Source organism: Pseudophryne corroboree, chromosome 2 (genome assembly GCF_028390025.1).
Source record: "Pseudophryne corroboree isolate aPseCor3 chromosome 2, aPseCor3.hap2, whole genome shotgun sequence".
NCBI lineage: Eukaryota > Metazoa > Chordata > Amphibia > Anura > Myobatrachidae > Pseudophryne > Pseudophryne corroboree.
Genome location: NC_086445.1, coordinates 240,112,611 through 240,139,238, shown reverse-complemented (window position 1 = coordinate 240,139,238; position 26,628 = coordinate 240,112,611). Strand labels below are relative to the sequence as shown.

The 26,628-nt window shown below is 48.1% G+C and overlaps 1 protein-coding gene across 2 annotated transcripts in view; it reads right to left on the bottom strand.

The window, feature by feature from the left end:
• Positions 1-26,628, bottom strand: part of TIMELESS (timeless circadian regulator) — a 419,423-nt gene that overhangs the window by 68,497 nt on the left and 324,298 nt on the right. For both annotated transcript variants that reach the window (XM_063952567.1, XM_063952568.1), the window contains 3 exons: positions 23,468-23,610; positions 3,174-3,384; positions 2,504-2,572 (listed from right to left, as the gene is read on the bottom strand). In XM_063952567.1, coding sequence (XP_063808637.1) covers positions 2,504-2,572; positions 3,174-3,384; positions 23,468-23,610 — 423 coding nt within the window. The remainder of the gene's footprint in view (positions 1-2,503; positions 2,573-3,173; positions 3,385-23,467; positions 23,611-26,628) is intronic.

Sequence of the window (26,628 nt, the reverse complement as noted above, 5' to 3'; positions counted from 1 at the left end):
AGTGATAGAACCCCCTGGAGCTAATGGTGTCCAGTAGCCTAAGAAGCAGAGCACTTGAACTCACAGAAGTAGGTCTGCTTCTCTCCCCTCAGTCCCACGATGCAGGGAGCCTGTTGCCAGCAGGTCTCCCTGAAAATAATAACCCTAACTAAGGTCTTTTTCCTGAGAAACTCTGGAGAGCTCCTCAGTGTGCATCCAGTCTCACTAGGCACAGAATCTAACTGGAGTCTGGAGGAGGGGCATAGAGGGAGGAGCCGGTTCACACCCATTCAAAGTCTTATAGTGTGCCCATGTGTCCTGCGGATCCAGTCTATACCCCATGGTTCTTGAAGCATCCCCAGCAATCTCTAGGACGTGTGATTTGGATTGCTGTACATTCTGGTCTTGAAAAAGGTCCGGTTTGGAACCGAAACGTTGACCAACCATGATTAAGCTGCTGATGTGAGCTTTGATAAACAATTTTACCTGCAATTTACTATAAGTCTGGTGAGTGCCTTCTTTATATCAATTTGATTATGTATGTTATGGGACCCTGCAGAACAAGTCTTCCCTGGAATTTTGGCACCCCGGCGGTTGATATTGGACTTATTGTGAGTGCCACTTCAACTTCTCTGTGTATATGTAGCTTCATGGTTACAACTTGTCACTTATCGTATTGAAACGGGGACCTCGGTATGGAGAGATTTCACCCCGCAGCCCGAAAGCTGTTTCAGTGGTGTCCCACCGTTCTCAAGAGCATCATACCACATACTGCACATGTCGGACTTAAAAATAGTGGGGCGCCTCTCATTAGCCATCAGATATCCGTCACCTGTTGTCACTGATTCCCGCCACCCGGACCGTTGAGAATAGAGCCAGCCGGCATTCGTAGCAATGGGCCGTACGCCATTACGTGCTGGAACGCACTTCCTAGACCAGTATGCAGTGCTTGTTGTCGTTAACTTCCTGTATTTGGAACGCAAAGACGGCCGCTGAACCGCACTTCCGGGCATGTCACCATACCACGTGATGCGGCAGCTACCGTTCGCGATCGTACACAGGGATAAGAGTTCTGGTTGTGTCAGATAGGTTGTTTAACCATTTGTTCAACAGACAGCTACACTTCCATAAACATGAACCCTATAGTTAGATAATATCACTGAATACTATATCATAACATTAAACATAGCAATTACATAACACACTGCATTATATCCTATAAGTAATATGCTGTCAGGAAACGTGTCAAAAAACTGAAATACTGCTGGCAATCCTATATAACAACGGATTCCTGACAGAATTCTGTGACATACATGCAACGTCAATCATCAAAAGCCTGACAGGCGCCCAACTATTATTACAAAAGCTTTTTTCTCTCAAAGAACACTCTATAATAAGCGTAACTAGAAACAGAATCATATACTGTCATATGACAGTAAAATACACTCACTGAATCCAACAAATGTAAGGCGAATTGTCACGGGAAGCACTACCAATATGAAAAACAAATATAAAGAGAAATATCTCCACCATGGCACATGTTCTTGCATAAAAATAAGAAAATAATAATAATAAAAAATAATAATTCAAAAGAATAACCTAATCAAAACCATTTAAACAATTAGCGAGCAGTCCTCATATCTGACTATCCTGTAAGAATACACTGAGATTCAATCCTTTGTTTAATCCATTAGAGAAAACAGTTGAATTTGTAAATGAACTCATTCTTTTTTAAGTAATAGCTTATGTCGTTCGCCCGCCCCCCCCCCCCCCCCCCCCCTCCATAAGTGGAGTATAATTAAATACCACTGAAAATACATGTGAGTGCTGATAAGGATTATTAAATATAGGATATCCCTGCAGCTGCAATTTACTGTTATTTAATACTCTAGAATACATTACATCATATCACTCACAATAATATAACATCATGGTAGACCAACTGCCAAGAACCACTGCGGAAGCTGAAATAGCAACATTTGTTGCGTATCTATGTATAAATAGTAACACGTATTGAAACAAGGACAAATAATAGTTACCATATATAATTATACACTAGAAAAGAGTAGACACAATAAAGACGCTTAGGCTGTTTTTAATCTTAATATCTTCATTCATTTTTCTCTCTAGAATTTACATTGTCTTGTATCTTTACACCACTCTATATGTTTTTTAACCAATATTTTGCATAAATGTTATTTGTTATAGTGTGAGATATTATCCACTTTTAGAATTGATTAATGTCATATTTTAATAGTAAGTGCACCTGAAACAGATCTCTTTTCTTCCTTCTTTTTTTGCCTAATTTTGAGAGTCTTAAAGGAGACTCTATGACCCATTGTCAAGTCAGTTTCCCTCAAAAGGGCGAGAGTAGAATAAGGACTAACAGATATTCATTAATACTTCAATATTCAACAAAGAAATTACTGTATTTGGGAAATGGTAAACCAATAAACATTAATGAATGTTGCTAATTTCTGACTCCATAACACAATACTGACAAGTTAATAAATCATCCACTCACCATCCTCTTCACAGTCTTCTGCGGTCCGGTTCAAACAATTCTGAAGCCACACCACAGGACTGTACAGACCTGTGGATTATAAAGCACAACCTCTGAAAATGGAGGGAAGGACTAAAAGAACAATAAGGTAAATTACTCTATGGAACTCACTTCCCTGCACAGTTCGAGAGGCCTTTACTCTAGAATCCTTAAAAAAATGACTGAAGCCTTACCCGTTTACTCGAGCATTTCTACTCACAGCCTCCAGAGGTGGGGAGCAAAACTGCGAATTGTCCTGTTTGGGCATCCAAACTACACTTTTCCCATCACAACCCGGACTTTCGTCAAGTTTAGCCACATTGCGCAGCTATACCCGGTGCTTTTGGTCGTGTCAGAATTTATGACAGTCAATTGGAGAAACAACTGAATTGGTCCAAAGCAGCCCCCCCCTAATATTGCCCCATTTAAGTTCTTTTGGGAGAAAAGTGCCATATAAATTACATCATCATCATCTAAATAGGAGAAAGGCAAAGTGGTAGCACAGAAATTCTTCCGTGCAAGAGGTGAGCAATTCAGTGGTTTAGCATAAAACAATGTCTACCACATACAATCCCCTGTACTAGGCAAAGAAAAGAATATTGTTGAGGTTATAGTCCCTTTAAGAGAAAGTTCAGACATTAAATGCACTCACCTTCCTGATGTAAACTCTGTACAATACTTTGTATATTCTTGTCCACAAAGAATTCACTTTTCATGCCCGATTTCACTTTTGTTATCTGTTCTAGATTAGTGTGCTCTGACTCCTCCTCTTCTTCACTTTCAAAGTCTCTTTCTACTTCGTCTTCAGCATCCTCCTCATCCATTCCATCAACACCAAGATCACGTAGAAAATCTTCTTCAGACTGAAAACAGAAAATCTATGCTGCACATTTTTCCAATTTGCCAAAATGTATTGATACATGTAAACAAAATCGATAAAATATAAACAAAACTAAAAAATAAGAGTATACGTATATATTCGTCTAAATCCCAATGTTATACAAACATTATTATTATTTCTGTGTGAGCTGGCTCCTCCCCTCTATGCCCCTCCTAGCAGACTCAGTTTAGAAAATGTGTCCGAAGGAGCTGGAGCGCCAGAGATTTTTTCTTCAATTTACTGTTTGTTATTGCCTGCTTCGAGAGACTTAGGGGGGAAGACGGTACAAACCTCTAATAGGGCTAATGGTTCCGATCCCCGCTGACAGGACACAGTTCTGAGGGAACTATTCACAAACCTGGAGCGGCGAGCGTACATTACCGCAGCATGCCGCCACCCCTAACAGAGCTGAAGACTAGAAGAGTGGTGAGTACACAGCCGGGGTCCCAGTTAGCGGGAGGGAACATATGGGGGATGGTACTCCATTAATGTTTCCAAACCGACAAAATAAATTGAGTGTACTCTCAAATCGCTTATACTTTATACAGCAGTGGGAGTTACTCAGGGGCCCACATTTTGGCATGTGGTTGTGTTACTGGAACCATTGCCACATGGTCAGGTGCTCTACTCACAGGTTTTTTCCACTGGGTATCAGGACAAATTGGTCACCCTCCTGCAGCATATACATAAAGTACCAGTGCAACACACACTGGGGCCAAGGTTCTATTCCCAAGAGACACGCACAGAATTTGTGCACGCTCTACAACTAGGGCAGGGTCAGCACGCAGTGGTTTATGGCTGCGTCAGTGAAAATCAGTCGCCGATTCTGAAAAAGGAGTAGAGATCCTACCCTTTTCAAGTGAGACCTTATTGGGCGACTGACACAGGAGCTGAGCTCCTATGCGGTTTCTCTAAACAACAGGATCTCTCAAGCTACGGCTGGCAAGTTCCCCTATTACCGTCCACAGCTCCGCCGACTGGACGTAATTACCCTGGTCCCACTCAGCAGTCCCTTCGGGATGCCAGATTAAAGGGCTAGACAAGGGGTTCCTTAAATGCTGCTGGAGTAAAAGGAGGAAAACCTTGCAAACCAGCGGCTACTCGGAGCTGAGCTCCAACTAGGCCTCTCCAAAGCTTTCCGCATGACAGCTAGCCGCAATCGCTGGGGGACCTGCTGGTGGGAGCTCGCCTAAAATATTTCTGCAACGTCTGGGCAGGTTTCCTGCGAAGACTCCTGGGTCACTGATGATATTCCAGGGCTACAGGATAGTGTTCCAATATCTCCCACCTCTCAGATTCTTCTAGTCAGGCTTACCAGTTTCACTAGAAACAAGAGTAACCTTACAGGAAGCTATTCAAAAACTGTTACAGACTCCGGCCATTATTACAGTTCTGCCTCAACCCCAAAGCAGGGGTTATTATTCCAGCCTGTTTGTGGTATCGTGTCCGGACGGTTCGGTAAGACCAATCTTACACCTCCAATCACTGAACCTAAGCTTACGAGTGTTCAACTTCAAGTTGGGGTCTCTGAGAGTGGTGGTCTCAGGTCTAAAAAAGGGGAATTCCTAGTGTCTCTGGATGTTAGGAAAACATACTACACATCCCTCTCTGGCCGCATTATCGGGCTTATCTACGGTTTGCACTGCAGGACAGTCACTATCAATTCCAGGCCCTATCACTCGGTCTCTCAACAACACAGACTGTGTTCACAAAGGTGATGGTTTAGATGATGCTACTACGCCGCAATCTGGGAGTGAACTTCGTTCCATACCTGGACAATTTCCTGCTAATGGCTATGTCCGGAGAACAGTTGATGGTAAGCATCAGCCTCACGTCTCGACTACTCACGTCTCAGGGGTGGTTCTAATTCGGCAGAAATCCCACCTGGAACCGACACAGAGGTTTCAGTTCCTGGGAATGTTACTGGACATTGTCTCAGTAAAGTCCCTTCCTTTGGAAACGGCAAAGACAATTCCGACGATGGTTTATTCCATCCCGACGCCGATCAGGATCTCAATACATCTTTGCATACACCTTCTGGGAAAGATGGCCTCTTATGAGGCAATTCAGTACAGAAGTGTCCATGCCTGACCTTTGAACTAGTTCTGTTGGATATTTGATTAGGGTCTCATCTGCACATGTATCAGATGATCCGCCTCTCGCCAAAAGCCAGAATTTCCCTGCTGTGGTGTTTACAGACCTCTCACCTGGTGGAGGGTCAAACCTTCGAGTTTTTTTATTTGGATTTTACTTACCACGGATACAAGCCTCGGAGGTTGGGGAGCAGTAATCCAGGGGGCTCAGTTTCTGTGAAGGTGTTCAAATCAAGATGCCACCCTTCCGATAAATATTCCGGAACTCAGGGCGATCTACTATGCCCTTCTGTAGGCCTCTTACCTTCTTCAGGATCAGGCATACAGGTACAGTCGGACTATGCACCGGCAGTGGCGTACTTAAACCGACAAGGAGAAGAAATAAAAGCAGGGCTGCAATGAGAGGTGCGCCCAAGATACTCCTCTGGGGGGAACAGAATGACAAAGCCATATAGGCCATCTTCATCCCGGGAATAGACATCTGGGAAGCAGACTTCCTCAGCAGACACAATCTGCGTTTAGGGGACTGCGGCCTCCACCCACAAGTGTTTCATCTGATAACACGTCAGTGGGGTTATCCACAGTTCGACATGATGGCTTCTCGACTAAACAAGAAGCTCCTGCGTTATTGCTACAGGACAAGGGATCCACTGGCCGCAAGCAATAGACGCTCGGATGGCGACGTGGATTTACAAGTTGGTTCCCTCCAAATCCTTTATTCCCAGAGTTCTCTAAAGAATACAAAGGGACAGAGTTCTGCCAATCCTAATTGCCCCAGACTGACCACGCAGTGCCTGGTATGCAGACCTCCTGGCCTTGACAATCGAACATCCTTGGCCTTTGCCACTTCGGGAAGATCTTCAACAGGGGCCGTTCGTCTATCCTGACTTACGGCTACGGTTTACGGCATGGAATTTGGAAGGTAGTTTTTAACCAGGAAAGGAATTCCGGGCAAGGTTATCTCAACTATGATCCAAGTCGAGAAGGTGGTCACGTCTAAACATTACCATCGCATTTGGAGGGGATGTTTCTTGGTACGTAATTCGACAATATTACACTGTGGAATTTGAGCTGGGACGTTTTTTGTACTTCCTTCAGTCAGGAGTGGATATGGGCCTATGTTTCGGTTCCATAAAAGTTCAGATGTCGGCCTTGTCTGTTTTCCTTCAGAGACAATTGATTGTTCTCCCAGACATCCATACATTCCTGATTGGCGTCTTTAATTTACAACCACCCTTTGTGCCTCCCACGGCACCTTGGGGTCTCAATTTGGTTCTAACATTCCTCCAGTCTGACTGGTTTGAACCGGTACACACGGTTGAAGTAAAGTATCTTACGTGGAAGACTGTCACGCTGTTGGTCTTGGCCTCGGCATGACGTGTCTTGGAGCTAGGGGCTTTTTCTTGTAAGGGGCCCCTACCTTGTGTTCCATGAGGACATAGCGGAGCTCAGGACTCGTTAGCAGTTCCTGCCTAAGGTGGTATCAAAGGTTCATATCCACCAGCCGACAGTGGTCCCGGTTATGGTTGACATGTCCGCTACTCCTAAGTCCTTGGATGTCGTACGGGTTTTGATGACGTATGTCGAAAGGACTGCTCGCCCCCAGACAGTCGGACTCGCTGTTTGTCTTGTGTGAAGCCAACAAGATTGGTCTCCCTGCTTCAAAGCAGTCGATAGCACGTTGGATCAGGCTTGCTATCCAACAAGCTTATTCCTCGGCATCCTTAACGAGTCCTAAGTCACTTCAAGCCCACTCCACTAGGTAGGTGGGTTCTTTCTGGGCGGCTGCCCAGGAAGTCTCTGCTTCACAGCAAGGCCAGGCTGCTATTGGTCAGGTTAGAATAAGTTTGTTAAGTTTTACAAGTTCGATAACTTGGCTGCTGAGGTCCTTCAGTTGGTTTCTCAGTTTTGCAGGAGTCTCAGCACTCTCCCACCCAGTTTGGGAGCTTTGGGACTTCCCCATGGTACTAAGGACCATCCCGGTATCCCCTAGGACGTTGCAGAAAATAGGAATTTGATAACTACCGGTAATTCCTTTTCTCGTAGTCCGTAGGGGATACTGGGCGCCCGCCTCTGTGCTTCGGTTTTCCTGCAAGTTCTTGTAGATTTGTTATTTGTATCAGCTGTTGTTGTCCCTAATTTTCAAGTTGTGGTTAGCATTGCTATCCTCTTGTTTTGTTGTGTGCTTGTACGGAACCTCACCACTTTACTCTGCTATTTTCCTTCTCTCAAAGTATGTCCGTCTCCTCGGGCACATTTTCCTAGACAGTCTGCAAGGAGGGGCATAGACGGGAGGAGCCAACACACACTATGAAGAATTTAAAGTGCCAAGGCTCCAAAGGACCCATCTATACACCATGGTACTAAGGACCACCCAGTATTCCCTATGGACTGCGAGAAAAGCAATTACCAGTAGGTATCAAATTCCTATTTATTATTGCTTCTTTTTTCTTGGAAAGGTACCAACAATTTTGTCCATGTCTGTATATAAAACAATGTAAAGAGGACTAAGGCTCACAGTCGCTCAGCAGAGGCTTCATGCTGTGTTGCGCACCAAGGGTGCACAGATACGTATGGTAGGATGAGCAATCACATGGTCAGGTACTGCTTTCCCTTCCTCAATATAAGACTGATGAACTACCACAGCAATCATCTACTGACATGTAACTCTGAATCCATCTAGTGACCCCATAACTCTGAGTGTACCAACCTGGTACAGTCAGTGGCGGAACTAGCGAGCGGTGGGCCCAGGTGCGACAAAATGCCCCCAATCCCATCCAAGTCCACCCCCTCACCCCTGGAGAGGATCTGGTGAGGGGGACCTGCTCAGGGCCAGAGAAATGGATACCTAGCAACAGTGCCGTAACTAGACTGTTTAGCACTGTGTGCAAGAAACGGCATCGGAGCCCCACCCCTGCATGCAAAACAGGGGCAGTGCGCGCCATAGGCGCGCAAAAACACATAGTGGCGTGGCTTTGTGGGGAAGGGGTGTGGCCACAAAATAATACCAATTCATAAAACGGTGCACAGTAGTCTCCATTATTCAAATTACGCCGCACAGTAGCACCACTACACCAGGTTACACCTTACGGCGGACAGATTCCTCTATTTACACATTACGGCAGACAGCGTCCCCTTTTTACACATTACGGCAGACAGCGTCCCCCTTTTTACACATTACGGCAGACAGCGTCCCCCTTTTTACACATTACGGCAGACAGCGCCCCCTTTTTACACATAACGGCAGACAGCGTGCCCTTGTTACACATAGCGGCAGACAGCGTACACTTTTTACACATAACGGCAGACAGCGTCCCCTTTTTACACATAACGGCAGACAGCGTCCCCTTTTTACACATAACGGCAGACAGCGTCCCCTTTTTACACATAACGGCAGACAGCGTCCCCTTTTTACACATAACGGCAGACAGCGTCCCCCTTTTTACACATTACGGCAGACAGCGTCCCCTTTTTACACATTGCGGCAGGCAGATTCCCCCTTTTTACACATTGCGGCAGGCAGATTCCCCCTTTTTACACATTGCGGCAGGCAGATTCCCCCTTTTTACACACTGCGGCAGGCAGATTCCCCCTTTTTACACATTGCGGCAGGCAGATTCCCCATTTTTACACATAGCGGCAGGCAGATTCCCCATTTTTACACATTGCGGCAGGCAGATTCCCCATTTTTACACATTGCGGCAGGCAGATTCCCCATTTTTACACATAGCGGCAGGCAGATTCCCCATTTTTACACATTGCGGCAGGCAGATTCCCCATTTTTACACATAGCGGCAGGCAGATTTCCCATTTTTACACATAGCGGCAAGCAGATTCCCCATTTTTACACATTGCGGCAGGCAGTCCCAAGAAAGACAGAAAGAAAGAAAATAAGATTTTAAACCTACCGGTAAATCTATTTCTCCTAGTCCGTAGAGGATGCTGGGGACTCCGTAAGGACCATGGGGGTATAGACGGGCTCCGCAGGAGATAGGGCACCTAAAAAGAACTTTGACTATGGGTGTGCACTGGCTCCTCCCTCTATGCCCCTCCTCCAGACCTCAGTTAGAGAACTGTGCCCAGAGGAGATGGACAATACAAGGCAGGATTTAGCAATCCAAGGGCAAGATTCATACCAGCCCACACCAATCATACCATGTAACCTGGAACATACATAACCAGTTAACAGTATGAACAAAAAACAACAGTAACGGTCCAAGTCCGATGTCAACTGTAACATAACCCTTATGTAAGCAACAACTGTATACAAGTCTTGCAGAGTTTCCGCACTGGGACGGGCGCCCAGCATCCTCTACGGACTAGGAGAAATAGATTTACCGGTAGGTTTAAAATCTTATTTTCTCTTACGTCCTAGAGGATGCTGGGGACTCCGTAAGGACCATGGGGTTTATACCAAAGCATCCAATCGGGCGGGAGAGTGCGGACGACTCTGCAGCACCGACTGAGCAAACGCTAGGTCCTCATCAGCCAGGGTATCAAACTTGTAGAATTTAGCAAAAGTGTTTGACCCCGACCACGTCGCCGCTCGGCAAAGTTGTAAAGCCGAGACGCCTCGGGCAGCCGCCCAAGAACAGCCCACCTTCCTAGTGGAATGGGCCTTAACCGAATTTGGTACCGGCAATCCAGCCGTAGAGTGAGCCTGCTGAATCGTATTACAGATCCAGCGAGCAATAGTCTGCTTTGAAGCAGGAGCTCCAATCTTATTGGCCGCATACAGGACAAACAGAGCCTCTGTTTTCCTAATTCTAGCCGTCCTGGCTACATAAATTTTGAAGGCCCCGACTACGTCCAGGGATCTGGAATCCTCCAGGTCACCGGTAGCCACAGGCACCACTATAGGTTGATTCATATGGAACGACGAAACCACTTTAGGCAAAAATTGCGGACGTGTCCTCAATTCAGCTCGATCCACATGAAAAATCAAGTAGGGGCTCTTGTGTGATAGAGCCGCCAATTCTGACACTCACCTTGCTGATGCTAAGGCCAACAATATTACCACCTTCCAGGTAAGAAAATTCAACTCAACCTTGTTAAGCGGTTCAAACCAGTGTGATTTTAGGAACTGCAACACCACGTTCAGGTCCCATGGTGCCACTGGAGGCACAAAAGGGGCTGGATGTGCAGCACTCCCTGTACAAACGTCTGGACTTCTGGAAGAGAAGCCAATTCCTTCTGAAAGAAAATCGAGAGGGCCGAAATCTGTAGCTTAACCGAGCCTAATTTCAGGCCCATAGCCACTCCTAGAAACAGGAATAGGTTATGATAAAATACCGTGCGCCAGTACTGGCTGCCCTTGAATTCAAGATGGATGGAAAAGTGTCACCCAACACTTCAGTTATCAAGACAACGAGGAGATACCATTTGAATCCCGGGCGCTCAGAAAAAACAAATAAAATAAATGCTCACAGTGTATTAAGTATAGACAAATGAAGACCAAATAATAAAAGTCTTTTAGTGCGTCTTGTACCTAAAATGTTGGTCTACTGTTTTTAGTAGTAGACATTCACGCTTTTTGTGGGAGCTGGATTTTCACCAGTGTCAGTTCCTAAAACCTTTGAATTCTCCTCCAGAACACGATACCCAAAAGAGAGAAATAATAGCCTCCGATGGTGTAACACTTTTTAATCACTGCTTAAAACATATAACAACAATTGGGGAATAGATGGTCTCTCACCCTTAGAAGTGGTCTACAGGCAAACAGTAGACAAAACAGCAAGTTTAAAAGATGGTGTATCCGGGCGTCCCCAAAAACAGCTGTACAGCTCCACGGGTGATGTTCCAATCGTCTTCCCCACAACAAGCAAATCCTCCTGCCAACGCGTTTCGACACACACGGTGTCTTCCTCAATTGTTATTATATGTTTTAAGCAGTGATTAAAAAGTGTTACACCATCGGAGGCTATTATTTCTCTCTTTTGGGTATCGTGTTCTGGAGGAGGAGTCAAAGGTTTTAGGAACTGACACTGGTGAAAATCCAGCTCCCACAAAAAGCGTGAATGTCTACTCCTAAAAACAGTAGACCAACATTTTAGGTACAAGACGCACTAAAAGACTTTTATTATTTGGTCTTAATTTGTCTATACTTAATACACTATGAGCATTTATTTTATTTGTTTTTTCTGAGCGCCCCAGGATTCAAATGGTATCTCCATAGCCACTCCTGTCTGTAGGAAGTGGAGAAGATGACCCAAATGAAAATCTTCCGTAGGTGCATTCTTGGTCTCACACCAAGACACATACTTTCGCCAGATACGGTGATAATGTTTGATCGTTACCTCCTTCCTAGCCTTTATTAAAGTAGGGATGACCTCTTCCGGAATCCCCTTTTTCGCTAGGATTCGGCGTTCAACCGCCATACCGTCAAACGTAACCGCGGTAAGTCTTGAAATACACAGGGCCCCTGCTGCAACAGGTCTTCCCTCAGAGGAAGAGGCCAGGGGTCTCCTGTGAGCATCTCTTGTAGTTTCGAGTACCAAGCCCTTCGAGGCCAGTCTGGGACAACAAGTATCGTCTGTACTCTTCTTCGTCTTATGATCCTCAACACTTTCGTGATGAGAGGAAGAGGAGGGAACACGTAGACCGATTCGAACACCCACGGTGTTACCAGTGCGTCTACTGCTACTGCCTGAGGGTCCCGAGACCTGGCGCAATACCTCCGAAGTTTTTTGTTGAGGCGCGACGCCATCATGTCTATTTGAGGAGTTCCCCAAAGACGTGTAACATCTGCAAAGACTTCTTGATGAAGTTCCCACTCTCCTGGATGGAGATCGTGTCTGCTGAGGAAGTCTGCTTCCCAGTTGTCCACTCCCGGAATGAAGACAGCCGACAGAGCGCTTACATGATTTTCCGCCCAGCGAAGGATCCTTGTGGCTTCCGCCATCGCGACTCTGCTTCTTATCCCGCCTTGGCGGTTCCCATGAGCCACTGCTGTGACATTGTCTGATTGAATCAGAACCGGAAGGTTTCGAAGAAAACTCTCCGCTTGTCGAAGGCCGTTGTAAATGGCCCTGAGTTCCAACACATTGATGTGTAGACAGGACTCCTGGTCTGACCAAAGACCCTGAAAAGTCTTTCCCTGTGTGACCGCTCCCCATCCTCGGAGGCTCGCGTCCGTGGTAACCAGGATCCAGTCCTGAATCCCGAACCTGCAACCCTCCAGCAGGTGAGCACTTTGCAACCACCACAGGAGGGACACTCTGGTTCCTGGGGACAGAGTTATTTTCCGATGTAAATGCAGATGGGACCCGGACCACTTGTCCAGAAGGTCCCATTGAAAAGTCCTTGCATGGAACCTTCCGAAGGGAATGGCCTCGTAGGCCGCCACCATTTTCCCCAGAACTCGAGTGCATTGGTGAACTGACACCCTTTTCGGTTTTAGCAGTTCTCTGACTATGTTCTGGATGTCTTGGGCTTTCTCTATTGGAAGGAAGACCTTCATTTGTTCCGTATCCAGTATCATACCTAGGAACGGTAGTCGAGTTGTCGGAATCAACTGTGACTTCGGTAGATTTAGAATCCAACCGTGTTGCTGGAGCACTCTCAGAGAGCGCCACACTGCTCAGCAATTTCTCTCTTGATCTCGCTTTTATCAGGAGATCGTCCAAGTATGGGATAATTGTGACTCCATGCTTGCGCAGGACCACCATCATTTCCGCCATTATCCTGGTGAAAATCCTCGGGGCCGTGGAAAGTCCAAACGGCAACGTCTGAAATTGGTAATGACAATCCTGTACAGCGAATCTCAGGTATTCCTGATGGGGGGCATATATGGGACATGAAGGTACGCATCCTTTATGTCCACAGACACCATAAACTCCCCCTCCTCCATGTTGGCTATTATTGGTCTGAGAGATTCCATTTTGAATTTGAATCTTCTTATGTACAAGTTTACGGATTTCAGATTCAAAATAGGTCTGACCGAACCATCCGGTTTCGGGACCACAAATAGGGTTGAATAGTAACCTCTTCCCTGCTGGTGCAGGGGAACCTTGATTATCACTTGCTGTATACACAGCGTTTGAATTGCAGCTAACACTACATCCCTTTCCGATGTGGAAGCTGGTAGGGCCGTTTTGAAAAATCGGCGCGGGGGCACCTCCTCGAATTCCAATTTGTAACCCTGGAAACTATTTCCAACACCCAGGGATTCAGGTCCGAACTGACCCAGGCCTGACTGAAAAGTCGAAGACGTGCCCCCACCAGTGCGGACTCCCTCAGGGGAGCCCCAGCGTCATGCTGTGGGTTTTGGAGCAGCCGGGGAGGACTTTTGTTCCTGGGCACCTGCCGAAGCAGGTGCTCTCTTGCCTCTGCCCTTACCTTTGGCGAGGAAAGAGGATCCCCGACCTCTTTTGGACTTGTGCGACCGAAAGGACTGCATCTGATAGGGTGTTGCTTTCTTTTGCTGTTGGGGAATATATGGTACCTGCTGTAGCTGTGGAAACCAGGTCCGTCAGCCCATCCCCAAATAATACATCACCCTTATAGGGTAGTACTTCCATATGTTTTTTGGAATCCGCATCACCCGTCCATTGGCGAGTCCATAAGGATCTTCTCGCTGAGATAGACATGGCATTGGCCCTAGAAGCTAGCAATCCAATGTCCCTTTGAGCATCCCTCATAAATAAGACTGCGTCTTTTATATGGGCTAGAGTTAGGAATATAGTATCCTTATCCATAGTATCAAATTGATCTGTCAGCTCATCTGTTCAAGCTGCAATTGCGCTACACACCCATGCCGACGCAATCGTCGGTCTTAACACAGCACCCGTATGAGAATAAATACACTTTAAGGTAGTTTCTTGCCTGCAATCTGCAGGGTCCTTAAGAGCCGCTGTGTCAGGAGACGGTAGCGCCACTTTCTTGGACAAGCGCGTCAGGGCCTTGTCCACAGTGGGGGGTGATTCCCAAATCTCCCTGTCCTGCTTAGGGAAAGGGTATGCCATAAAAATTCTTTTGGGGATCTGCGGCCTCTTATCCGGAGTCTCCCAAGCTTTTCCAAAGAACTCATTTAATTCATGAGATGTGGGAAAATTAATAATCTGTATCTTTTCCTTAAACATGTGTACCCTTGTGTCGGGGACCGAGGGTTCATCCACAATATGCAACACATCCCTTATTGCCACAATCATACACTGAATGGTTTTAGTCACCCTAGGGTGCAATTTTTTTTTTTAAAATAGAGTTTGTTTATAAAAAAAAAAAAGGATCACAAATACAGACATTTCGTTAGACATGAGAAATTGAATAATACAGTACAGGCAATGCAACAGGTTATAGCATACGTGATCTTGAAAAAGTAAAGTATATTACATCACATGTGCAATTTCTCCCATTCTATTACTACACTCACGTTGCAATATAAAAAGGAAAAGAAACATTCTAATGTCTGTAAACAGGTCAGAACTCTCATATTGAATATTTTAATTTTCTCCCCAATTATTTACCAATTACAGCTCCAACTAGTAAGCCGGAACAAAGCCTACCAAAATTTCTAGAACATAAAAGATATAAACAAAAACACACACAAAAAAAAAATACCATCAAGAAGCAGTATTACAGTACAATTAGTGAGGTATATGAAGTAATGAAGAATGAGTAATATCACATCCTGGCCTTGTATGAACCCAGGACCCCCTCCGCCCCCAGGGCGCAACACTCTCATAGCACAAGAGCAGGGGAGGAGTATACAGAAGTAATCCAAGGGGACCATATTTGCTCATATTTGGAAATAGCATTGTTTTTCATGTATACATAGCTGTCTTTAAGGAGAGTGTCATTAACCAGTGCCTTAAAGGCTGATACAGAAGGGCAACGCGGGGCCATCCATAACCGTGCGATGCACACCTTGGCCAGGGCACAAATACTACGAGCATAAAGGCCCTCCCATCTGGACCCCGAAGCAGGACCCCCCCATTCCCAGTACACAGAATCTCGAGGTCAACATACTCCCAGGCATCCCCGTGTGCTCCAGAATCGACCTGACCCCAGACCAGAACACCTGAATGGACGGACACTCCCACAAAAGGTGCCAAAAGGACCCCCCATCAGCCCCACATTTAGGGCAAACAGCTGTATTGTCGGCCCCAAACCTGGCCAATCGAGCCGGTGTTATATAGGATCTGTGCAAAATAAAGAGCTGTATTTGTTGAAATCGGAGTGACTTAGTCACCACACCCGGGTATTCCAGGGCAAGCTCCCAGTCCTCCTCGCCTATGGGGCCCAAATCCCCCTCCCAGCTCTCTCGGAGTCCCGAGAGAGGGTCTGCGTGAAGTATCCCCAATAGGTACGAATATGTAAAAGAAATCACCCTAACCCGTCCCAGCGAGCTTAAAAAGGTCTTTATGGGGAAATGAAGGAGCGTCAGGGGTGAGTCCCGAAATTGCGATTGTAAGGCGTGTCGGAGTTGTAGGAATCTAAAAAAATGAGAATTAGGTAGACCAAATTCCTCCTTTAACTGCTGAAACGATTTCAGCGTATCATCACTGTACAATTGGGATATGGAGATAATGGAGTATGGAGCCCACACCACCCCGCCCTCAAGAGCCCCCAACTCGGGTAGTGAAGTAGAGTGCCAGAGGGGAGTATCCGGGTCCAAGCCATCAAACCCAAGCATATTTTTCAGAGCTAGCCAGATCTTCATGGCCTGGAAGACAACAGGGGGAGAGTACCGAGAAACCCTCCCACTCAGCAAAACCTGCACCGGAGAGAGGCCCGGGTAGTAACACCGGAGAAATGCCCATTGTAAAGTACCAGCATCCCCGCCCTGAATCCAGGTACTAAGGTGAAACAACTGGGACGCAAAGTAGTACAACTGAAAGTTGGGCAGGGCTAAACCACCATCAGCCTTCAGCCTAGTGAGAGTATTCAGCTTTATCCTAGGCCTTTTGTTGGCCCATATTAAGGATGATAATATACCATTCAGTTTCCTAAAAAAGGATGGAAGGGTATATACCGGGGATTGCAGGAGAATGTATAACAGTTTGGGTAGAATTATCATTTTAATTAGACTAACCCTGCCGGTCACTGTCAACGGAAGCTTGCGCCAAGCTCTCGACTTGCGTGTAATCAGTTGCGTCAGTGGGTCCAAGTTCAGGGGTATAAAATCAGAAGGGTTATTTGTGATTTGAATTCCGAGATATTTAAACTGACCCGTCCAGCATAGCGGCAAGGGGAGCTTCGGGGCCAATGACGGGCATAATGAATGACTTGGGCCAGTTGATACGGAGACCAGAAAAGCCGCCGAATTCCTCAATGACCTGCAACAGAACAGGCATGTCAACAGCATAATCATGTAGGAATAACAGCAGGTCATCCGCATAAAGGGCGATCTTGTCAACACAAAGGCCCGTGGTGATTCCCCCAATGTCCGGGTGTGTCCTAATCAGGCAGGCCAAAGGCTCTATGGCAATAGCAAATAGGGCAGGAGAGAGGGGGCACCCCTGTCTAGTACATCGAGACAGGGTAAAGGAGGATGAAATATAACCATTTACCAAGACCCTGGCACACGGATTTTGATATAGCAGTCTGATCCATTGTATGAAGTTAGGGCCGAAGCCCATACATTTCATAACTGCCCACAGGTAGGTCCATTCAACGCTATCGAACGCCTTAGCCGCGTCCAAAGAGACCACGACCGAGTCCGAGGGGAAGGTATGTGGAGCTTGCAGAATAGTATACAGCCTGCGCAAATTAATAGACGTGGACATGCCTGGCATAAAGCCAGACTGGTCCTGATGTATTATGGACTTAATAACAGAGTTGAGCCGAACTGCCAGGATCTTAGCATCAGTAGGAATAAGGGAGATTGGCCTATAGGACTCCAAGAGGCGGGGGTCCTTGCCGGGCTTCGGCAGCACTATAATAACAGCCTCGGACATTGAGGGGGGAAGTTGATTAGCAGCAAACGTGTCCGTGAACATGGTAAGCAACTTGGGCCAAAGAACTCTATATGTGTTTTATAAAGCTCAGTGGGGATGTCATCACAGCCCGGAGATTTGCCACTGGGGGACATGCCCACTGCCGCAGACACCTCCTCCAGAGTCAAAGGTGCCTCCAGAAAACTGCAAGCCTCGGGGGAGAGTCTGGAGAGGGGCACACTATCCAAATATATGTCCAAGTCTGTCGCAGAGCACGTCAGGCGAGACTCATACAAATCCTTATAGTACGAAAGGAACAATTGCGCAATGTCTGGGGTGTTGTCTGCAATGGAGTCATCAGGACCAGACATCTGCACAACCCAGGCCGGTCATAATGTACCAAGCGGGCTAACAAGCTTCCCGGTCTATCCGCCTGCATATACAAGTTAGTGGCCCGAAACAACAGGGAGCGCGCATTTTTATCTGAGAGATGGGCCAGCCATGCCGCCTGAGCCGTCAGCCACCGCGTTTTAAGTGCAGAGGTGCCCTCTGCCAGATAACGGATCTCGAGGTCTCTAAACTCTGATTCAAGTGTCCTCTCCTTCTCCCTACATGACAATTTATGTGCAGCGATTTTGCCGATCAGTGTACCGCGCAGGAAGGCTTTAAATGAGTCCCATATGACAGGAGCCGGGGCCGAGCCCACATTATCCGCAAAAAAACCCTCCCATTTTAATGTCAAGTCCGAGCAGTCACCCAACTGAGCCAACCAGGATGGATGTAACTTCCAATACGACTGTCCCCTCTGGCACTCCACCTCCAAAGATAACAGCAAGGGTGAATGGTCGGACACCCCCCGTGCCTCATAGTGAACATCTAGAATTCTGGGCAGAAGCTCAGGGGAAACCAGGGCCAGATCGATTCTAGAGAATGAGCCATGTGTGCCGGAGAAGCACGAGAACTGTCTAAGTACGGGATTTCGTACCCTCCAGGCGTCTACCCACTGCATATTACTCAGAAAGTCTGCAAATTTAGACGGGGTACCCCCCGCCCCAAGAGCCGAAGGGGACCTTCCACCTATCCAGGGAGACATCCAACACGTTGTTTAAGTCCCCTAAACAAATAACAGGGGTATGGGGGGAGGAGGCAATAAATGAGGTGGCTTTCTGCAAAACATCATATGAAAAAGGTGGGGGGACATAAACGGACAGCAGGAAAAAAATTTGAGAATTCAATTTGCATTCCAAGAACACAAACCTACCACAAGGGTCAGTATTTACCGTGAGCAATTCAAACTGGACAGATCTTTTGATCATAACTGACACCCCTCGGGAAAAGGAGGAGTGAGAGGAATGATACGCCCATCCCACCCAAGGCCTGCGGAGCGACATCAGTCTATTACCTTCTAAATGAGTCTCGCTCAGACAAACAAACAATGTCCGGGTCATATTTCCTGACCATTTTGAGTACCAGGGATCTCTTTACTTTATTATTGATTCCCCGGACATTCCACGCCAAAAATGTCAAGGGAGGCATGGTACCCAAGCGGTTATCCGGGACACATCACAGAAACACAGCGCAGGGTGGTTAAGGGACCTCGGAATCAAAAACGCCTGCGCCCCTACCCGCCTACACCATACATTAACCCGAAGACAGCGTCGTCCGCAGACCCCGGGCCACAAGCCTATCCGGCCCAAACAGCACATCAATACCTCACATAGAAGAAAAAAACAAAACAATAAACTGAAGAAAAAAAAAAGGAACCTGCATAGAAACCAACAATACCCAGACACCAACCCCCCTCCCCGTATACCTTCCCAAACAGCGGCATACACATATCCCTAACAAACCCAACCCTGGAGATCCAAGTGCCTACGGCAAACTAATGCGTAGCGTAAGAACCTAGAGTCCCGATACAAAAAGAAACCCTAGAGGTATGTAACACAATGCAACAAAGTCCAGAACCACCGTAACAAGGGGGTGCTCCCCGGACATATACTTGCATGTAGAAGGCCCAGGCAGGAGGAAGATCAGGATATCAGTCTGGAGCAAGTTGACGGTTGCCTGGAGCATATCTGTCCAGCCAGGCCGCCGCCTCCCGTGGAGAGCTGAAGAACTTGGTTTCCCCGTCTGCGACCACCCGCAATCTGGAGGGGAACAACATCGAGTAGGGAAGATTCAGGTCACGTAGACGCCGTTTAATAGGCAGAAACTGGGCCCGGTCTTTCTGGACGACAGCTGCAAAATCTGGGAACGCCGACACCCGAACACCGTTCCGAATCAGGGGGCCCTTCGTGCGACCCAGGCGTAACACAGAGTCCCGGTCCTTATAATGTAGAAATTTGGCAATGAAAGTTCGTGGTGGGGCTCCTGGAGGTAAAGGCCGGAAAGGTACCCTGTGGGCCCGCTCCACCGCAAACTGGGAGGTGAAGGATTCCGCACCATACGCCTCTTTGAGCCAGGATTCCAAGAAATCTTCAGGGTTTGCCCCCTCTTCCCTTTCAGGCAGGCCCACAAACCGCACATTGTTTCTACGGAGGCGCCCCTCCATATCCAGAAGCTTGGTCTGTATTGTTGAAACTTGCTGAGAGACCGCCGACACTGATTGCTTTAGGGGGACACAGAGATCCTCCAGATTGGAGACCCGCGTCTCGGCCTCCCCCACTCTCTCCCGGATTCTCTGGACATCCTGACGTAGTAAAGAAATATCGCACTGCACCTTCTCCATTTTGTCCGACAAGCGTTGTTCGCTGCCCGCAATCGCCTCCAGTACCTGCTGAATGGACGGAGCGGGGGGCTGCACAGTCGCGCCCGAGTCGGCCCCAGCCAGGGGATCAGGGCGGGTGGGAGAGGATGCTTTAGGAGATGGCTGCACCGGCTGGGTGGCGGACTGGCGGGCAAACTTCTCCAACTTGGCCGCAGCTGCGCTTTGGCCGCCTTTCACCATATTAGCGCGCTGAGATCACCAACCGGGCACAACACGGATCCAATCGGGCTCAGCCGGCTCGCAGGTCCCAAGTATTCAGTGCCAGAGGGCCCAACAGAGAGCGGGCGATGTAGTATCAAATGCGCCCCAAAAACAGTGGTAACAAGGAGGGGTGAGCCAGGAGGTCCCAGGGATACAGGAAAGGGCAGTGGACCAAGGCAACGTGTGAAGGCAGGATAATAGGGAGCCGGGCAGCACACCCACAGGCACTACAATCTGTCCCACAGTCTCAGTGCAGTATAATATGAGGGGAGGAAGTTGCTTCCAAGATGGCCACCGGGCCCACAGCCTCCCCCCACCCCCAGCAGCTCAGCCCAGCACAGAAATCCCAGGCAAGGAGCAGTGGAAGACAGTATCCCCGGGTATTAGGGGGTGCCGCGGGCTCCAAACAACGTAACTTGCGGGGTGTTTCGCCGCGGGGACGCGCCCGCGTGCACCCGCGGCAGCGCGGCTATGCGCCGCCAAACTCGAGGCCGGGGATGCTCCTGCGGCCCAGGCCGGAAACTCGAGCGGCAGCCGGCGCGGACAGAAAGCACTCTGCAGAGACAGCCGGGGGACGTTCACCGCTGCCCCGAGCGCTCAGCAGTCAGGATATGCGGCACAGGCTCCGGAGCAGGGGCCAGGAGAGGTGAAAGGATTAATTAGCCGGGGAGCTCCCGTGCTCTGCTGCCTACCCGGATGCCGCCGTGGCCACGCCCCCACCCTAGGGTGCAATTTTACTTCGTCATAGACGACACTGGAATCAGAATCCGTGTCGGTAGTAGTGTCTTGTGTTAAGGGACGCTTTTGAGACCCCGACGGGCCCTGTGAGTCTGTCCAATCGATTGACCGCCTGATGTCCCCCCTAAACCAGCCTTATCAAGCCTTTTATGTAAAGATGCCACACTTGCATGCAACGTATGCCACATGTCCATCCAATCTGGAGTCGGCACAACCGACGGGGACACCACTCATTTGCTCCACCTCCTCCTTGGAGAAGCCTTCCGCCTCAGACATGTCGACACACACGTACCGACACCCCACACACACAGCGAGTTACCTATAAGGGGACAAAACCCCAACCAGGCCCTTAGGAGAGACAGAGAGATAGAGTATGCCAGCACACATCCAGCGCTTAAAAACACTGGAATATATGACCAGATAGCGCTGTTATATGTATATAATTGTAATCTCCACTCACTGCGTCGCCAAAGTGCCCCCCCCCCTCCTCTTTTTTCCAGCCTGTGAAGCTCAGCAGGGGAGAGAACAGGGAGCCAGCGTTTCCCTGTTCTCTGTGGAGAAAATGGCGCTGGTTAGTGCTGAGGATCAAGCCCCGCCCACCCGACGACGGGCTTCGGTCCCATCAACTTTCTATAGAAAAATGGCGGGGGTTACTGGATTTACTGTGCCACAGCCTAATCCATGCTTATCAATGCCAAATATGAGGAATATTGCTGCCCAGGGCGCCCCCCCCCGCGCCCTGCACCCTTCAGTGCCTGCTTGTGTGTGTGTGACTGGGAGCAATGGCGCGCAGCTTACCTCATGAAGATCTGATGTCTTCTGCCGCCTGAAGTCTTCTTTGCCTTCTCATACTCACCCGGCTTCTATCTTCGGCATCTGTGAGGAGGGCGGCGGCGCGGCTCCGGGACGAACCCCAGGTGAGACCTGTGTTCCGACTCCCTCTGGAGCTAGTGGTGTCCAGTAGCCTTAGAAGCAGTGCCCAACTTAACAAGCCAGCTCTGCTTCTCTCTCCTCGGTCCCACGATGCAGGGAGCCTGTTGCCAACAGGACTCCCTGAAAATAAAAAAACCTAACAAAATTCTTTTTCCACAGAAAACTCTGGAGAGCTCTCTGCAGTGCACCCATTCTCCTCTGGGCACAAGATCTAACTGAGGTCTGGAGGAGGGGCATAGGGGGAGGAGCCAGTGCACACCCATAGTCAAAGTTCTTTTTAGGTGCCCTATCTCCTGCGGAGCCCGTCTATACCCCATGGTCCTTACGAAGTCCCCAGCATCCTCTAGGACGTAAGAGAAAGAAGAATTATACTTACCCTCTCCGATGGCTCAGGCTCCTCGGTGCAGCTTCTGACGATTCCCGGGCAGGAGAGGAGGAGGAGGGAGGTGGAGGAGGGAGCCGCAACAGCGCTGTGTTATTGGTTGAGGCGCTGCTGCCCCTCTGCTTCACTATAGGCTGTTCTCGGAAGACAGCCTATAGTGAAGCAGAGGGACAGCAGCAGCAGCGCCTCAACCAGTAGTAAAGCGCTGCTGCGGCTCCCTCCTCCACCTCCCACCTCCTCCTTACCCCCGTGCTGCTGCGCTCCTCTCCTCTCCGGGCGGCTGTGTGCTGCGGGCAGCGGTTGCCCGCAGCACACAGCGGCATGCAATGAGTCAGTTTGACTCATTACATGCTTTGGGCCCCTGGACAGAGGCGGGCCCCAGTGCAACGCACTGGTTGCACTGGCGGTAGTTCCGCCTCTGGGTACAGTACACGCAGAGTTATATTGTGTAACACTTTATCGTCAAAACAGGAGGACGTGACCAAGACTGACTGAATTTATAGTTTGGTAAAAGTATAGCCACAGTGTCGACAGTAATCACATCTACACCACAACGTAGCTGGGCACAGCAGGGTTCCTGCCTAAAAATAATAAGGTGAATAATAGTGAATAGTTGATTATCAAGAATTAATTGGTATAATGTAATGTGGTCAGAAAGACAAGCCTATCTAAACTGACAGTGCAGGACAACCGATATAGAAGCAGTCTGCAAAACACAATTGTGGATACAGCCTAAAAAGCAAAAACTACATCTTACAGTTTTGTCCATCCACATCAGATGGGACAATGCAATGTACACAATCCTGCAACACAATCTACTTTACAGTCATTCTGAAGATTGCAGTGTGTATGCTCTATTTTGTGTGTTCTGGGATTTAGTGAAACAGGAAAAACCTTAGCATAGTATGTTACATTGTGTGTTTCCAGCTTTACTCCAAGGTACTAAAGCAAAAGACTGAGTTTTTTTTAGTTAACCTTTAAGTGCCTACTCCTGTGCCAGCCCTCTAACCCACAGTTCGCAGTGTACGCCAGTTTGGAAGGCAAATGAAACACTTTCAAGAAAGAATTACACCTACTATGCCAGACGATTTTCCTTTTCTCCTCCTCTTCTTATAAAGCTCTTTCCGCTCAGACACCAGACCCATGCTTATTAGTTTATCTGTAATCCTAGCCTTGGAGCGTTTTGCTGTAATATTCTTCATGATATTTCCCAATATATCTGCAAAGGAAATTCATAAAAATATAATACACAGTTTTATCCATGTCAAAACTGGCAGCACACACAGTACCACGTGTCTATTGTTCTATATAATGTAAATTCACTGCATCAGTTATTGCTTACAGAAAGATAATCACATAAAATGACTAATCAATGATAAGAATGTCTATAATAACCAATTAATGTGCTTAAGATGTATTTATTAGGCTGTATATTATATTAAATTTCAAGTATCCTTAAAATCTTAACTGTTCTTGCAGAGGCAATAGCCAGTAAAAACAAGACTTTGGCCGTGAGCCATTTAAGGTCCACCGTCTCAAGAGGTTCAAATGGAGACTCTTGCAGGGCATTCAGGACTACAGACAGATCCCATGGAGCCACAGGAGGGACAAAGGGAGGCTGAATCTGTAAGACACCCTGAGTGAATGTATGAACGTCAGGTATAGACGTAATTTTTCTCTGAAACCATACCGACAAGGCAGATATGTGAACGTTGAGGGAGGCCAGACGAAGGCATAAGTCCAGGCCTCCTTGCAAAAAAAACAACAGAATTTTGGAAGTTAAGAATTATGATGCATACAGATTCAGGTCAGTACACCAGGTGAAGTAAGAATTCCAGACCCTGTAATAAATCCGAGCAGATGCCAGTTTGCGGGCTTTTAACAAAGTTCGGATGGCCGCCTCAGAGAGTGATGCCTCGAGAGCCACGCCGTCATAGCCAGCCTGGCTAGGTCCAGATAAAGACAAGGGCCCTGTACGAGGAGGTCTTGACGCTGAGGAAGTAGAAGAGGACGCACTGTCGATAGACCCTGCAAGTCTGAGAACCAATTTCGTCTGGGTCACGCTGGAGCGACTAGAAGTAGAAACCCTCCTTGTTTGAACTTCCGCAGAACCCTGTGCAGGAGTAACACTGGAGGGAACACGTAGGGCAGACAAACGTTCCATGGAATTACCAGTGCATCCACGAACCACTGCTTGAAGAACCCTGGTACTTGATCCGAAGACCGGAACCTTGTGATTGTGTCGAGACGCCATCAGGTCTACGTCTGGTAGGCCCCACTTGTCCACTAGGAGTTCAAAGACTTCCGGATGAAGACTCCACTCTCCGGCGTGCACGTTCTGGCGACTGAGGAAGTTCGCTTCCCAGTCTAGGACGTCCGGAATGAACACTGCCGATATTGCTGGCAGATGGCGTTCCGCCCAACGACTGATTTTTTAGACTTCCATCATTGCAATGCGGCTTCCAGTGCAACCTTGATGGTTCATGTATGCCACCGTAGTGGTATTGTCTGACCGTACTGGAACTGGCCTGTTCTGTACCAGAGGCAGGGTGAGAGTCAATGCATTTAACACCGCCCGCAACTCCAGAATGTTTATTGGGAGGAGTGACTCCTCCTTGGTCCAGCAACCCTAAAAAAGCATGTTGCTTCAACACCCCACCCCATCCCCTCAGATTGGTGTCTGTTGTGAGCAGGACCCAGTCGGGGATTCAGAAGGGAAGGCCCCTGCTAAATAGCTGGTCCTGTAGCCACCTGGTCAGAGACAGACGAACCCCTGGAGTCAAAGTGATCATATGAGATCTGATCTGATGAGGCAGGCCATCCCACTTGGAAAGGATTAACCACTGCAGAGGGCGAGAATGAAATTGAGCGTACTCTACCATGTCGAATGCCGACACCATCAGACCAAGTACTTGCATCGCCGAGTGCATCGACACTTTGGGGCGACAAAGGAAGCATCTTATCCTGTCTTGAAGTCTCAGGACTTTTTCTGGAGACAGAAATAGTTGTTGACTGTGTGAGTCCAGGAGTGCCCCCAGGTGCACCATGCTTTGAGCTGGGACCAGCGAGGATTTCTTCCAATAGATGAGCCACCCGTGGGCTTGTAGAAAGCTTACCGTCAGTTGCAGATGACTGAGGAGGACATTGTGGGAGTTTGCCAGAAACAGCAAGTCATCCAGATACGGCAGGATCCTGACTCCCTGGCGATGGAGATGGGCCGTCATTATGGCCATGACCTTGGTGAAGATCCGAGGAGCCGTAGCCAGTCCAAATGGCAAAGCCTGGAACTAACAGTGGAGGTTTCCAATAGCAAACCACAGATACTGCATAGCAATAGGTATATGCAGATACGCATCCTGTATATCCAGGGATACCATATAGTCTCTGAGTTCCATAGCCAGTATAATTGAGCGCAGTATTTCCATACGGAACTTGGACACTCTCACAAAATTGTTCAGTGATTTGAAGTTGAGTATAGGCCGGAAAGACCCATTTGTTATCGGAACTAGAAATAGGGTCTAGTAGTAACCTCTGCCTCTCTCGGTTAGAGGAACCGGCACTACCCCTCCTGTTTTCAGGAGAGAACTCATAACCTTTTGCAAAGCTTGCGCCTTTAACGGATCCGAAGGGATAACCGTGGTGCAAAACTGGCAAGGGGGACGTCTCTTGAAGGAGACTGCGTACCCATGAGAGACAACTTCTCGCACCCATACGTCTGAAGTGGTCATTAATCAGACCTGGGTGAACTGCAGAAGTCGGCCTCCCACCCTGGGGTCCCCCAAGGGGAGGCCCGTCCCGTCATGCGGCAGGCTGGTCTTGTTTAGAAGCAGGCTGACGGGCCGCCCGGGACTGCTTTGTCTTGGGCTTAGTGGTTTTGGGAGCACAAGATTGTCTCAGGTATGCCTGACCTTTTGCTTTCCCTTGAGGCCTAAAGGAACGACAAGTGGTACCTTTTGCCTTCTGCGCAGAAGGATTAGTATTTGGGAGAAAGGCAGTCTTAGGAGCCGCCAATTCAGATACAATTTTATTTAGGTCTTCTCCAAAAAAAAAATGTCCCTCTTAAAGGGGAGTACCTCCAAGGACTTTTTGGAGTCTAGGTCCACCTTCCATGACCTCAACCACAGAATACAGCGAGCCAGGACAGACGTACTCGACGCCTTGGCTGCCAACACACCTGCCTCAGAGGATGCCTCCTGAATGTAACAGGTGGCGGTGGTAATGTGAGACCGGTATTGTC